At 41.9% G+C, this 15,986-nt stretch overlaps 1 protein-coding gene across 2 annotated transcripts in view; it reads left to right on the forward strand.

Annotated features, from left to right (window-relative positions):
* dnah9 (dynein, axonemal, heavy chain 9) overlaps positions 1-15,986 on the forward strand; it is a 507,475-nt gene that overhangs the window by 233,145 nt on the left and 258,344 nt on the right. For both annotated transcript variants that reach the window (XM_072558306.1, XM_072558307.1), the window contains exons 42-44: positions 706-867; positions 3,108-3,304; positions 3,408-3,570. In XM_072558306.1, the coding sequence (XP_072414407.1) occupies positions 706-867; positions 3,108-3,304; positions 3,408-3,570 (522 nt within the window). The remainder of the gene's footprint in view (positions 1-705; positions 868-3,107; positions 3,305-3,407; positions 3,571-15,986) is intronic.

The following is a 15,986-nucleotide window of genomic DNA, read 5'->3' on the forward strand; positions in this document are numbered from 1 at the left end:
TTGAAGTTTTCAATGGTTTTACAGTTATTATATGGTGCTTTGACCCCTCGTGTATAATAGAGATCTGCAAACGTTTCCATTGAATTTATAGCTGCATTATTTGTTGTCTTTATTTGACTTTGTTATCCTTTGTGCTCTTCAAAGTTTCTTCATTGAAGTTATGGAAGTAATTTTGCTCACATCTGATATAACTTGAACCTGGTCCAAGAGCCAGTTTTAGCCTTTTCTTTTGAGCACATGCCCCCGCCGATAAATCTCAGAATGTATGTGACTTCCTTTTTGCAATGAATTTGTTTTAAAGCATTTTGATTAATATCCTCATTGTGTAGCAGAGCTCCTGTGCTATTTGTAAATGCTTAGCCTTCAGGAAATCTAGGTTTAACAGTGTAGGTTTGGGCTCATTGAATTATTTAGTAAGGAATTTTGATGAATAGTGGAGGGAAGAAAGTTTGAACATTTTAGAGTTTGACTCACCTACCAACTCTTCAAGTGTAGCTACAATAGATTCGTGTAAGGTAGTTCTAAAACAGTGTGAAATATGAAGTCCTTTTTGCATAGAAACCTTCATTAACTAATTAGGTAGGATGCCTTTGTACTTGTATATCCCTAGGTTATGAAAGGTGATTACATGATTGAAAATTTGTCAATTTTTTCTTCTTAATATACTGCTTAAATACTAATGCAGTCTCTGTGTCTTTCTCTCAGGGCATTCTTTTCAGTACAACTGACTGTTTGAAAACTCCTCAAGACCTGGTCAAGCTATATCAGCATGAATCTAATCGTGTCTACAGGGATAAGATGGTAGAAGAGAGAGACTTCAGCATCTTTGATAAAATCCAGACTGAATTAGTGAACAAGTTGTTTGATGTATGTACTGCAGATTAAAGGTTTCAGCAAAATACGCCTGATAATGAGGAGATCTCTGTATCGAAAACCTTCCCTTTTATTCATTCTGCAAACACTGCAAAAACACAGGAAATTAATTTATTTGAAGCTATCCCAATGCACCTTTCAATGTGATACCTAGCTGTGGAAACCAAAAACTTGCAAAGTTTTCTTCCTTAGATGATGCTGTCCCAGGTGATATCAATCAGTAAGGCAGTAGGAATGTTAAGAGATTAATTGACCAGAATGCATCAAATGAGAGAGTAAAAATCAACTCAGGTCCTTATTACTGATTGTTGTCAAGTGACTTCTGCTGGGAAAGTTGAATGTGTGAAAATTGGTTTGGCACTGGCTAAACTCCTTCTCATTTTGGCAGACTCAGACTTAGGCTTTTCTCTCAGTGAGAGTTTAACTAGTAGTAACCTGTTCATTTCCATGGATGACTGCCAGCATCAGAATTGTGCCAGCTGGAACATCAAAACTTCACAGTCTTGACTTATGCATGGAACATGAAGACATATGATCTCTGTTCTCTGTTGTGCTCCAGTGAAAATGGGCATCCCCAGAAAAAGGTGGTGAGAAAGTAGAGAATTGCATTGAAGCAGATTAGATACACACAGAAATAATCAAATAAAGTTTGTATTCTTTGAAAATTCCACCCTGAACATCCTACTTGTGCACTATATACCTTTTGGTGCCACTCCAGTGAAGTAGGGCAGACCCTTAAGTGTTGGGATTTTCCACAATGTGATCTTGGAATAATAATCCCTCCTCTACTCCGATCACAACTTTCCATGTCCACTTTCAGCAGAACTCCAGAGACACCTAGGAACCCATCCTTTTTGCAGAGAATGGTGCAGAATAGGCAAAAGCAAATTTTTAAAAATATGTCAGATGTTTGTAACTTTTGTTCTTGAAAATGTGTTGTGCAAAACCTTGATTTCCCCTCACCATCAGTCCAGCTCTACATTGTACATAGAAACCATGCAATATGAGAGTTTCAGCCAAAATCCACATTGAATCTCAGCTGAGAACATTCATTTAGTTTCCTTGTGGTTGTTTACATGAACATCAAGGTAATTTTTGCTTCAGTCATTGGGTAAAAAAGTAGTGGTAGGGATTTGGATGTATACTAAACAAAAGGAAATCACTCTATTTCTAAACAAGTGACTTATTCAATATGACCTGCTTTCCGTCAGTCTAATACTTGGTTTTCAGATGGAGATAACTATTGCATTTGTACCTAACTTTGTGAGAGAGGAATGATGACTCTTTACTGGTAGTGCAATAACTGGGGGAGACCAGGTTGCTGTGCCAACATGCAGTCTCCTTCGGCTGCATAAATCTTATTTCACTATTTGTGTCCTTATGCAGTAGTTAAGGAAAGGCTTGAAGAACACAGCAAGACGGGCAGCATCAGGGGATAGGGAAGTCAGTGTTTTGGGCATAACCATCTTTAGGAATGGAGGTGGGGGTAGGGGGAGCTGCAGGTAAAGATGGAGGGAGAGGGGTTTGGGTGGACAGAGTGGCAGAGTAGTCAGGTGGTGGGTGCGATCTGAAGGATAGGAAGGATGAATCGAATTGGTAACTGGAAGGAAAGGTCAGTAGGTGGAATGGAAGGGAGGAGGTGGGGCTGAAAAGGCAGTCAGGAGGTGGATAGGTTGGTTATTCGAAATTGGAGAACTCAATGTTGAGTCCTCTGGGTTGTCGGCTGCCGAGTTGGAAAATAAGGTGCTGGTTCTCCAATTTGCCATCTGATTCACTGCGGCAATGTCCTTGTGAAATCAGACTCTTTAGTTCCATGATATTATCACCTCAATCTGGTCTTCTGCCAATTTCCATTCCATTTTCTCTCTGTCGCTCCAGTTAGCAATAGCTTTTCTACATCATTACCTCACACCACTCGCCCAAAGTATTTCAGCTTCCACTTGTCCACTCCTGATAACAATCTGAAGTGTTAGCTCACCCTGTTGTGATATTCACCTGTTCATAAATCCATTTCACACTGTTAAGTCCTTTGGAAATACCCAAGTTCAAAAGGAAGGATTTCTCTCTGGTCTGCCTGTTTTTTTAGTCTAACATTTAGCCCTGTAATTGGCAATAGGAAACAGGATGTTTCCCACTTGAGTTAAAAAAAAACTGCACTTTAAAAAGAAACAATGAGCTTGGTTTAATTAGAAAGCTCTGGGTTCTCAAAGTGACTTGTGATGTTTCCTTCCCAGGACATGCAGGAGACATTGGAACAGACGAAGATTATGAACATGTATTGTCACTTTGCCTGTGGGATTGGAGAACCAAAGTACATGCCTGTCCAGAACTGGGAATCTCTAAACAAAATCCTGATGGAAGCTCTAGACGGTTATAACGAACTGAATGCTGCCATGAGCTTAGTTCTTTTTGAGGATGCCATGAGCCATATGTAAGAAGATGCACAATCTTTTGAACATTTTCACTGACCCTAGTATTAGTAATGATACAAACAAAATGTAAAAAAAATCAATTCAACATTTGACTTGTTGCAGTTGCCGGATTAACCGGATCTTGGAGTCTCCGAGAGGAAATGCCTTGCTTGTTGGCGTTGGTGGGAGTGGGAAACAGAGTCTGACAAGGCTTGCAGCTTACATCAGTTCCTTAGAGGTCTTCCAGATCACTTTAAGAAAAGGGTACAACATTCCTGACCTGAAGGTGAGTCGGAGCTGGGAGTCGATTGAACACATGCTGGCAGTCACTGAATCGAGAGGGGACACGATGGGACAAACTGGGCATTTTGTCGGTTCAAACTCTTTTTTTTGCCATTACAATCAGAGATAGTTTGCACAGTCAGGAACACCTAGGGAGAGAAATAACCAGAGTAAAATTTTCCAGGTAGGAAGATTCTTCACATTTCCAATTCCCATGGCAACCAAGGAAATAAAATCTAACAAATTGATAAGATTTAGATGACCGCTGTAGAAGCATGGGTCACAAGTTTTTCAAGGTGTCTAATAGAGTTTCCAATCTTTTGGATCAAATTTCCCCCTGAGTTCAAGAATGTGCTTCCAATTTAAACAAAGCTGTACACCCAGGTGACACAGACTAGGGAGAGGCCATGTTTATGATCACAAGACTTTCTGCAATGAGTTTCCCATCTCAGAGCTGAAAAAAAGTTGGCAAAGTCTTCCTCACAAGAGGGATCAGGTAGATTGTCAGGCCGAGATTACGCTTGGTTAGACAGTGATATCAGCAGGTGGTATGGCTGGAGATGTAATCAAATAGAGTGAAGTTGGAAGGCCATGCTTTGGTGCAATGAGCCCTCAGGAAGGTGATGACCTTGTGATATTATTGAGTGCCTATTTATCCAGAAACTCAGCCTAGATTCAGGGGATCCGGGTTCAAATCCAGTCATGGCAGATGGTGGCATTTGAATTAATTTTTTTTAAAAACTGGAATTAAGAATCTACTCATGACCGTGAAACTATTGCCAGTTATCAGAGAAAAACCAATTGGGCTTACTGATGTTGTTCAGGGAAGGAAATCTGCCATCCTCACCTGCTCTGGCCAACATGTGACTACTGATCAACAGCAATGTGGTTGACTCTCAACTGCTCTGTGAAATGGCCCAGCAAGCCACTCACTTCAAGGGCAGCTAGGGCTGGGCAATAAAAGCTAACCAGCTGGTAAGGCCCATGTCCCATCAATGAATAAAAGAAAATACGAGATGGGGACATGTATTCATAAGTATTTAGAGTGATAGCGTCATAGAGATGTACAGCACAGAAATAGATTCTTCCAGCCCGACCAGATATCCTAAATTAATCTAGTGCCTTTTGCCAGCACTTGGCCCATATCTCTCTAAACCCTTCCTATTCAAATATCCATCCAGAAGCCTTTTAAATGCTGAAATTGTACCAGCCTCCACCACTTCCTCTGGCAGCTCATTCCATATTTGCACCACCCACTGTGTGAAAAAGTTGCTCCTTAGGTTCCTTTTAAATTTTACCCCGTTCACCCTCTAATTTTGGACTCTTCCCCCCCACCCCCCCCCCCCCCACTCCAGGTAAAAAGACCTTGATTATTCACCCTATCCATGTCCCTCATGATTTTATAAACTTCATTAAGGCCCTTTCACCTTTTTGTGAGCATAATTCTTGCAGAAGAAATAAATGCTCCAACCTCTTCAATGCCAGAATCCTTCACCCCCACTTCATCCAGTTAACATCTCACTCAGAATGGGATGGAAAACCAATTGCACTGTTTCTGTACCATGTTTGAACAAATTTCTGTCAACGGAGCAGAATCAGGGCAGGACCTCCCAAATTAGTAAGGCCCCATACCTTTTCCTCATTTGAGATTCAGCCTTACATTGGAAGTTTGCACACCTATTGAGTTAACTCAACATAAAAGCAGATACTGGAAATCTGAAACATTGAATATGCTGGAGAAATTCAACAGGCCTGGCAGCATCTGTGGAGAGAGAAATAGAGTTAACGTTTCAAGTTCTGATAAGTCTCTTCATCAGAACTAGAACTTCTCAAGAAGAAGCATATGAAAGTAAATTGTTATTAGTAAGTAATCTGATAGACTGCAACTCATTTATAGAGTGTGCAACCCCCCCCCCCCCCCCCCACCCCCGGTTATATGCACAATACTCTGTAGCAATACTTGGTTTAATTAAAAATATGTTGAGAGCAGGTTTTGCATAACGGCCAATCATGTAAAATTTGAATTTGTGTTTAAAACTGTACCTTGCATCTTGGGAGTGTTTAGAGTAAGTAATCTCATTTTGGGAATTAAATGATTTATCTGTTGAATGAGCCGGCTGAGTTGTTAATGATATAGCTGCCAGGCTGGGGCTGTGCCAAACACTCAGTGAATCAACATCAGGGAATTAGATGTTAGACTTCCTTTTGTTCAATCTACCCATCATAAGCATGACAGAATTTGTAGAAATTAAGACTGTATGGTCATTGTGAAAACGAGGATTTGCCTAAACTGTGAGGGCATCCTGTAATGTTTACAGAGGTACGTATCACTGTGCTACATTGTACAGACTAGCAGCAAATCCAGTCAACCAGAACTAGGCATTAATCAGTAGCAGCATTGGCACAACACTGCAGTCAGTAACTCCATGGACTAATATCAAGCCAGGAGATCAATCACAGTTCAATTCAGGGAAAGGTGGAGCGAGTGTAGGAAGGCTCCCCAAAACCAGCATCAAGCACGCATGGAAAGAGTGATTAAGATGATAAAGCAGTTGCATTCTCCAATGCATTAATTTATGACAGACTAAGTTGTCCCAGAACCAATGTATCACCCCAAGAAGTTGAGAAACGTGGGCAACAGTTGTGCTATGGGTAGGAAAGAGCCATGTGTACATTCCCGTCCTTAGCTAATGTCTGGAAAAGTTAAAGGAGAAACGTTTCGAAGGCATGTTTTGCTTTTAAATGACTCCCATGGCACGAGTAACAAGGACCAATCGAAAATAAAATAAAGCACAAAGAAGACTTATTTGGGGATCCAAGCCACTGCCTGAGGTGGGACCCCAATTCTTCCACTCATAATTTTTACCCAAGGCTGGTATACTTCAAATTATTTGGCTATAGGCCCTCAGAGACTTAGCAGCTCCTGACTGATCCAGGTCAATAGAAAGTCCTTGTATAAGCAATCCCCATTGCTGGTGGCATTTGCTTGCTAAAGGTTAGAGCCTTCATATTTACCAAAAACTGTTTTTGCCCCTTACCAGGCAAATCAGACACCCCTCCCTCCAGATAAGATCAGAGATTACTGTAATTTTACACATTCCCTGTGGATATTTGGATCCAGAAGTATTTGAGAGAATTTGCCAAGTTGAACTGAAGTAGCTGTTAAAATGATTTGGTTTAATGGCTGAATGCTTTGTGCATCTATCTTGGAAAGAAAATTGACCAAGCTGATCAACTGGTACCTAAAACATGCTGTAATCTGTCTGATGTTTTGACAGTTTTAGAATAATCTCAAGAGTCAATAAATCACAGTAGTAATGATCGCTTTCATACAGTCACTGGCCTTTTCTCTCCTGAGAGAGAGAAAGAGAGATGACCCACTGAAGCGAAACTGTCAGAGTCAGTCAGATGGTGATATCTTGGATCGTCAGTTTCCAGTATTATTGGGCAGGAGGTATCAGTCGTTATTTTTGAGATATTGTAATTTATGCATTAGATTAAGTCCAGAGAATGAAGTTCAGCTGGATCTCAGTCTAAGCAATGTCCGTTTAGTATGATAGATATTTGCACCTTAGCAGTGGAATGAAGTATGATTTAATTCCCCTCAGCCTTATTCAGGGCTGACCACTGCCAACCGAATATTACACTAGATTCCCTACAGTGTGGAAACAAGCCCGTTGGCCCAATCACTCCACAGTGACCCTCCGAAGAGTAACCCCATCCAGACCCATTTCCCTCTGACTAATGCCCCTAACACTACGGGCAATTTAGCGTGGCCAATTCACCTGACCTGCACATCTTTGGAGTGTGGGAGGAAACCGGAGCACCCGGAGGAAACCCACACAGACACAGGGAGAATGTGCAAACTCCACACAGACAAGTTGCCCAAGACTGGAATCGAACCTGGGACCCTGGCGCTGCGAGGCAGCAGTGCTAACCACTGAGCATATTGATGAAAAGTGAGACATGTAGTCGAGCCTTTTTACCTTCCACCCACCGGGGCAAACTTGAGAATGCCAAATTTCAATTTTCCTTTTGCCGTTTCTTGCAATTTGAGTGCACAAAAAGAATGCTTCCACAATATGCCTCTCCTTTCAGCTGAAAACTGGTTTTGGACTAATTGCGCAGTAGGCAGGAGAAGTGAGTGTCAGTGGAAAATAAGAACAGGCTTGACTGCCTCAGGTAATGGCCTGCCAACATGCAGGCTGATCCGCAATGAATTTATTCACAACAGTGCAGTGTGGGTCATTGTCACTTGTGCGGTCATAGTTGAGAACGTGGTGCTGGAAAAGCACAGCAGGTCAGGCAGCATCCGAGGAACAGAAGAATCGGCTTATGGCCGAAACATCGATTCTCCTGCTCCTCAGATGCTGCCTGACCTGTTGTGCTCTTCCAGTACTACACTCTCGACTCTGATCTCCAGCATCTACAGTCCTCACTTTCTCCCACTCATGCAGTCATATCCAAGCACGGGACACAATGAGGAGAAAGAAAATGGATTCTCATCATTTTGAATAGCTCAGATCTGCTATATTGTAAATCATTTCCTAGTGTGAAACCAGTGCAGTGGAGGGTTGAATAGAGTGGCCCTGATTTCATAGACTCCTATGAAGCAATAGGACCCACTGCTGACATTGAAGAACTCTTTGCACTCAATTTTGCAGTTTGCTGGGCTGTAGTTTTACATTTTTCTGGACAGTCATTGAAATGTAATGCTAAATGAAAGTGATCTGCTGGTGTAGAGTGCTGATAGCAATCTATACATGTAGCCAATTATATTTCTCTATCCTCATAGGCAGCAAATCAGAAAGTAAAACCTACGGAATCTCTTTGCTATTAACTTAAGATTTCTAGACAGCAAAATAAGTGATCAAAATGAAGCATGTTTCCCAATGAGAACAATCTTGCCTCACTTCCAGCCGAAGTGGGACTGAATCACCATTTATTCACTTGCCGTCATGCAACCAAATATCAGTCAGTTGTCCTGTTACAGATATTTGTCAGCAAAAAGTGACTCCTAAACTGTAAAACAAAAGCAAATGCCGGAGATCTGAAACCCACCCAGACCCATTTCCCTCCGACTAATGCATCAAGCACTATAGGCAATTTAGTATGACCAATTCACTCAACCTGCACATCTTTGGATTATGGGAGGAAACCGGAACACCCAGAGGAAACTCACACAGACACGGGGAGAATGTGTCAACTCCACACAGTCAGTCACCAAAGGTTGGAATTGAACCCGGGTCCCTGGTACTGTGAGGCACCAGTGCTAACCACCAAGTCACCGTGCTGCCCATTTTGTTCTGTGGATTCCAAACAACTGTCATATTATACTCCCATGTTAATTTTGTTTCTGTCACCACAAATGTTGCCAGACCTACAGAGTTTCTCAGTGCTTTCTGTTCCTTAACTATGAAAGAAGGCTTTTGGCCTTCATCAATCAGGGCATTGAGTATAGATGTTGAGAAGTTATGTTTCAGTTATACAAGACATTGGTGAGGCTGCACTTGGAATATTATGTTCAGTTTTGGTCACCTTGCTGTAGGAAGGATATTATTAAACTGGGAAAAATGCAGAAGAAATTTACAAGAATCTTGCCAGGACTCCAGGGTCTGGGTTATAGGGAGTGCTGGGACAAGCTGAGACCTTTTTCCTGAGAGCGTAGAAGACTGAGGGGGTATCTTTTAGAAGTGTATATGATCATGAGAGGCAAGGAGAGGGTGAATGCACTCTTTTTTTTCCAGGGTTGGGAAATCAAGGACTAGAGAGCATCAGTTTAAAGTTAGAAGGCAAAGAATAAAAGGGAAATTGAAGGGCACCTTTTTTCCACAGAGGTTGGTACATACGTGGAATGAGTTGCCAGCAGAAGTGGTTGAGGTGGGTACATTAACAACACTTAAAAGGCGTTTGGACAAATACATGGATAGGAAAGGTTTAGAAGGATATGGGTCAAGTGCAATGAAATGGTGTTCGCCTGGATGGACATTTTGGTCAGCATGGACCAGTTTGGGCTGAAGGGCCTGTCTTTGTGCTGTAGGACTTTATTTCTAGTTCATTGTACTTGAGTGGAAGTGACAAGAGGCAGGTGCACGAGGTGCCGGGAGATGGGAGGAGAGTTTCAGTCTTAGCGAATCAGAAGAGGCTGTGAGTCTCTATGATTGAATAAGTTCATGCACATGGTAACAGGAGTAGGCCATTCAGCTCCTCAAGCTTGTTCGACGGTTCAGTGAGATCATGGCTAATCTGTGGCCTAACTCCATACACCTGACTTTGGTTCATATCCCTTAATACCTTTCCTTAACAAAAAATCTATTCCAGATTTAAAATTAACAATTGATTTGGTATCCACTGCAGTTTATGGAAGAGAGTTCCACAATGGTGCTCATTTGGATGAGTTGGACGAAGTGAAAAGTGGCTCCTGTCATATATGTAGCTTGTATCAGAATTCAAGATTCAGGATGGGAATGAGACAGTTGTGGAGGGTAAATAGAAATGTAAAAGTTGAGAGAGAGAGTGAATTATGGCAACTCCTTTGAAACAGCGCAATCACAATTTTGATTCAGACCAAATGCTTGGAGCAGCATATTGGCTCAGTGGTTAGCACTGCTGCCTCACAGTGTCAGGGGTCTGAGTTCAATTCCAGCCTCAGGTTACTGTCTGTGTGGAGTTGAAAGCTCTTCCCGTGTCTGTGTGGGTTTCCTCCAGATGCTCTGGTTTCCTTCCACAGTCCCAAGGTGTGCAGATTAGGTGGATTTGCCATGGGAAATTGTCCTTAGTATCCAAGCATGGTGGATTAGCCATGGCAAATGCGGGATTACAATGGGGGTCTGGGGGAAATGCTCTTCAGAGGGTTAGTACAGACTCAATGGGCTGAATGGCTTCTTTTCATACTGAGGGATTCGAAGACTGCTGACTGGGTATTACAAAAAAGATTCAACCGGACATAAGACCATAAGACGTAGGAGTGGAAGTAAGGCCATTCGGCCTATCGAGTCCACTCCGCCATTTAATCATGGCTGATGGGCATTTCAACTCCACTTACCAGCATTCTCCCCGTAGCCCTTAATTCCTTGTGACATCAAGAATTTATCAATCTCGGTCTTGAAGCCATTTAGCGTCCCGGCCTCCACTGGACTCCACGGCAATGAATTCCACAGGCCCACCACTCTCTGGCTGAAAAAATGTCTCTGCATTTCTGTTCTGAATTTACCCCCTCTAATTTTAAGGCTGTGTCCATGGGTCCTAGTCTCCTTGCCTAACGGAAACAATTTCTTAGCGTCCACCCTTTCCAAGCCATGTATTATCTTGTAAGTTTCTATTAGATCTCCCCTTAACCTTCTAAACGCCAATGAATACAATCCCAGTATCCTCAGCCGTTCCTCATATGTTAGACCATCCATTCCAGGGATCATCTGTGTGAATCTCCACTGGACACGCTCCAGTGCCAGTATGTCCCTCCTGAGGTGTGGGGACCAAAACTGGACACAGTACTCCAAATGGGGCCTAACCAGAGCTTTATAAAGTCTTAGTAGCACATCGCTGCTTTTATATTCCAACCCTCTTGAGATAAATGACAACATTACATTTGCTTTCTTAATCATGGATTCAACCTGCATGTTTACCTTTAGAGAATCCTTGACTAGCACTCCCTGATCCCTTTGTACTTTGGCTTAAGGAATTTTCTCACCATTTAGAAAGTAGTCCATGCTTGTGTTCTTTTTTCCAAAGTGCAAGACCTCACATTTGCTCACATTGAATTCCATCAGCCATTTCCTGGGTCACTCTCCCAAACCGTCTAGATCCTTCTGCGGCCTCCCCACTTCCTTAGTACTAACTGCCAGACTACCTAACTTTGTATCATCGGCAAACTTTGCTAGAATGCCCCCAGTCCCTTCATCCAGATCATTAATATATCACGTGAACAGCTGCGGCCCCAACACTGAACCCTGCGGAACACCGCTTGTCACTGGCTGCCAATCTGAAAGAGAACCTTTTATCCCAACTCTCTGCCTTCTGTCAGACAGCCAATCCTCAATCCATGCCAGTAGCTCACCTCGAACACCATGGGCCCTCACCTTACTCAGCAGCCTCCCGTGTGGCATCTTATCAAAGGCCTTTTGGAAGTCTAGATATACCACATCCACTGGGTTTCCCTGGTCTAACCTACTTGTCACCTCTTCAAAGAATTCTAACAGGTTTGTCAGGCACGACCTCCCCTTACTAAATCCATATTAACTTGTTCTAATCTGACCCTGCTCTTCCAAGAATTTAGAAATCTCATCCTTAACGATGGATTCTAGAATTTTACCAACAACTGAGGTTAGGCTAATTAGCCTATAATTTTCCATTTTTTTGTCTTGATCCTTTCTTGAACAAGGGGGTTATAACAGCGATCTTCCAATCATCCGGGACTTTCCCTGACTCCAGTGACTTTTGAAAGATGCCAACCAACGTCTCCGCTATTTCCTCAGCTATCTCCCTCAGAACTCTAGGATGTAGCCCATCAGGGCCAGGAGATTTGTCAATTTTAAGACCTTTTAGCTTTTCTAGCACTATCTCTTTTGTAATGGCAACCATACTCAACTCAGCCCCCTGACTCCCTTTAATTGTTGGGATATTACTCATGTCTTCCACTGTGAAGACTGACGCAAAGTACTTATTAAGTTCTCCAGCTATTTCCTTATCTCCAATCACTAGCCTTCCAGCAACAGTTTGAAGTGGCCCAATGTTTACTTTTGCCTGTCGTTTGTTTCTTATGTATTGAAAGAAACTTTTACTATCATTTCTAATATTACTGGCTAGCCTACCTTCATATTTGATCCTCTCCTTCCTTATTTCTCTCTTTGTTATCCTCTGTTTGTTTTTGTAGTCTTCCCAATCTTCTGATTTCCCAGTGCTCTTGGCCACTTTATAGGATCTCTTTTTCTTTGATACGTTTCCTGACTTCCTTTGTCAGCCATGGCTGTCTAATCCCTCCCCGGATAATCTTTCTTTTCTTGGGGATGAACCTCTGTATAGTGTTCTCAATTATACCTACAATCTCCTGCCATTTTTGCTCTACTGTCTTCCCTGCTAGGCTCTGCTTCCAGTCGATTTTCGTCAGTTCCTCTCTCACGCCCTCGTAATTACCTTTATTTAACTATAACACCATTACATCCGATTTTGCCTTCTCTCTTTCAAACTGCAGATTGAACTCTACCATATTATGATCGCTGCTTCCTAAGTGTTCCCTTACTTTAAAATCTTTTATAAAGTCTGGTTCATGACATAGCACTAGGTCCAGAATAGCCTGCTCCCTTGTGGGATCCATGACAAGCTGTTCCAAAAAGCCATCCTGTAAGCATTCCATGAATTCCTTTTCTTTGGATCCACTGGCTACATTATTTACCCAGTCCACCTGCATATTGAAGTCTCCCATGATCACCGTGACCTTGCCTTTCTGACATGCCTTTTCTATTTCCCGTTACATGTTGCGCCTCAGGTCCTGACCACTATTAGGAGGTCTCTACATAACTCCCATTATGGTTTTTTTGTCTTTGTGGTTCCTCAATTCCACCCACACAGACTCCACATCATCCGACCCAATGTCGTTCAGTGCCATAGATTTAATTTTGTTCTTAACTAACAAGGCCACTCTGCCCACCTCCCTGTCTTTTTGATAAGTTGTAAATCCTTGGATGTTTAACTGCCAGTCCTGAACCCCCTGCAACCATGTCTCTGTGATGCCTACCACATCATAATCATTCATGATGATCTGTGCCGTTAGTTCATCTCCTTTGTTACCAATGCTACGAGCATTCAGGTAAATGATTTTGGGATAGTGTAGGGGGACGAGCTAACTTTCTTATCATTAGAGATATTGGAAGTCATAAGATGTCCTAAGTTATCCCTCCTTTTTGTTGCATTCCTCGTCTGCCTCAAGCTTAAATCCACCTGCATACATGCTATCCTCCTGCTTGTCTTTCCATTTTACTCCATACTGCCTGTCGCTTTCACTTTCACTTCCCCCCAACTCAGAAGTTTAAAGTCCTACTGACCACCCTATTTATCCTCTTCGCTAGAACAATGGTACCAGGTCAGTTCAGGTGGAGACCGTCCTAACGGTACAGATCCCCCCGGTTGTGAACTGTATCTATCTAAGCGTTGAAGTTTTCTTTCCCACTGTGATGTCTGTTTCTCTTTTTGTAATCTACTTAACAATGAAAGTTTTAATCTATCTCTGCTTCTGTTGTGTTCTGTCTCCCTCTCTCTTGCCATTGATTGTGGTTCCTATCTTTGCCTTGTCCCATTAATCATGATGTTTGTCTCAGTTCCCAACGTTAGTGGTATATGTTGGCCCCATCATGATTGAAGTTGACTTGGATGTTGCTCCTGTACACTTTTCCCAGATTGTTAGATTGATGTTGATTTTCACTCACTATGTCCAAAGCTGACCTTTTTCAGTGCTGGTTGGAACTTGAAAGTTGAAAGAAGAAGGTCTATTTGCCTGTTTAATTCGTCATTCTTATGGTTACAGATTCATAGAACATAGAACAATACAGTGCAGAACAGGCCCTTCGGTCCTCAATGTTGTGCCATCCTGTGAACTATTCTCAGCTCGTCCCCCTACACTATCCTAAAATCATCCATGTGCTTATCCAAGGATTGCTTAAATCTCCCTAATGTGGCAAGTATGTTTAAAATAAATTCAAAATCGAATACTACCATTTTGTTGCCACTACACATCCTTGCATCATTGCTGCTCCATAATAAACTAAAAAATGTTCAATACTCAGCTAAGCTGAGTTATATTTTACTCCACCCTGAGACTCTACAGGATAATGTCACTGTTGGAATGATACACCAGAATTTTCTGAACGATATGAGAAAATCTATTGGATTCTGAGCAACTGATTAACTGTTTTTAAATACGTTCTGATGCGAGTACAATATTCCATAAACTATTGCAAATACCATAGGACTAATGCTCTAATAATGAAAAAGGTAAGCTGCTTTGTAAATTCCTCAGAACCACCAATAAATGCTCAGGAGGCAGCAGTAGTGATAGTGAAGATTTGGAAACTTTTAAACTTGGGTTTCAGTGCAATGTGTACAATTTCTTCAATTTCCTCATTTTTTTACAGTCTGTGAATAACATCTGCACTGTTTGAATTTTTGCATTTATATAGGGTCTTTAGAAACAGGTTTCAAGGTATGTTGATAAGGGGCCAGAGGAGATTAGAGAAACGGTGAACCCTTTCAAGGTCACGCTCCATATCTGTTATTGTAATGTTATGTGAGTGACATAATGATACTTTGGGATACTCTGCCAACAGAGAGCAGTGGTTGTTGAATTGTTTACCATAGAAATGCCATTCTTCTAATAGGGACACCAGTTTCTGTTAAGTGTCTGTGGCAGTGACCACCGACCGATTCAATGGAATGGATTTAATAATTGATGTCTAATGCTTTGTTGCCTTTCAAAGAGAACATTTGGTACATGATGTTGGAAGCAACATGATTTTATTCTGTCCAGTACCCATCAAAGAACAATTCAGGTACTCCTTGATCTGCAATCAGTAGCATGCCAGGGACTGACTTACATTTTTCATTGTCGATAGTATGGCGTTGGAAAAGCACAGCAGGTCAGGCAGCATCCTAGGAGCAGAACAATCATCAGGCCAGGCGAAAGCCCTTCATCAGGATTTTTTATTGCTATTGACAATTCATTGTAGTTAGATTTCCTTTCCTCATGTCCCTTTTCTCCTTCAAGTGAAAAGTGCTAATTATTTTGTTCCATGTTCATACTTTTAACACTGGGTCATGTTATTAAACTCATTTGGATGAAGGTACAAATCAAATTCTGAGTGAGATACATTGTTTAGGCTTTGTGGAGTTTGCACTGTCTCCTTGCATCTGTGTGGGTTTCCGCTGGGTGTTCTAGTTTCCTCCCACAGTCTAACGATGTGCAGGTTAGGTGCATTGGCCATGCCAAATTGCACATAGTGTCTAGGTGGATTACCCATGGGAAATGCAGGGTTATGGGTAAGGGGTCTGGGTCTGAGTGAGATGCTCTTTGGAGGGTTGGTGTTGACTCAATGGGCCAAATGGCCTGGTTCCACAATATAGGGATTATATGATTTGCTTTGCAAATACAGCCACTTTGCTTTACATTGACAGTGACATTTTCATTTGAAGCAATTCACATTTTTTTTAAATACCAGAATTGGCCTCAGTACCAATCTGGGCTCACCAAGGCAAGAACAAGTATTTGCTTCAAATCTTGCCAATGTGAGTAAAATAAGGAAAGGTTAATAATCCCCATGTTACCACTGTCAAATGTATGACAATAATTTCAGAACATGAGCAAGCCAACTGGGAGACAAGAATATTTCTTTTGATCACCAAAGATAAATCAAAAGAAGCACAAAAATAGCC

The sequence above is a fragment of the Chiloscyllium punctatum genome, chromosome 39 (assembly GCF_047496795.1).
Source record: "Chiloscyllium punctatum isolate Juve2018m chromosome 39, sChiPun1.3, whole genome shotgun sequence".
In the NCBI taxonomy this organism is placed as follows: Eukaryota; Metazoa; Chordata; class Chondrichthyes; order Orectolobiformes; family Hemiscylliidae; genus Chiloscyllium; species Chiloscyllium punctatum.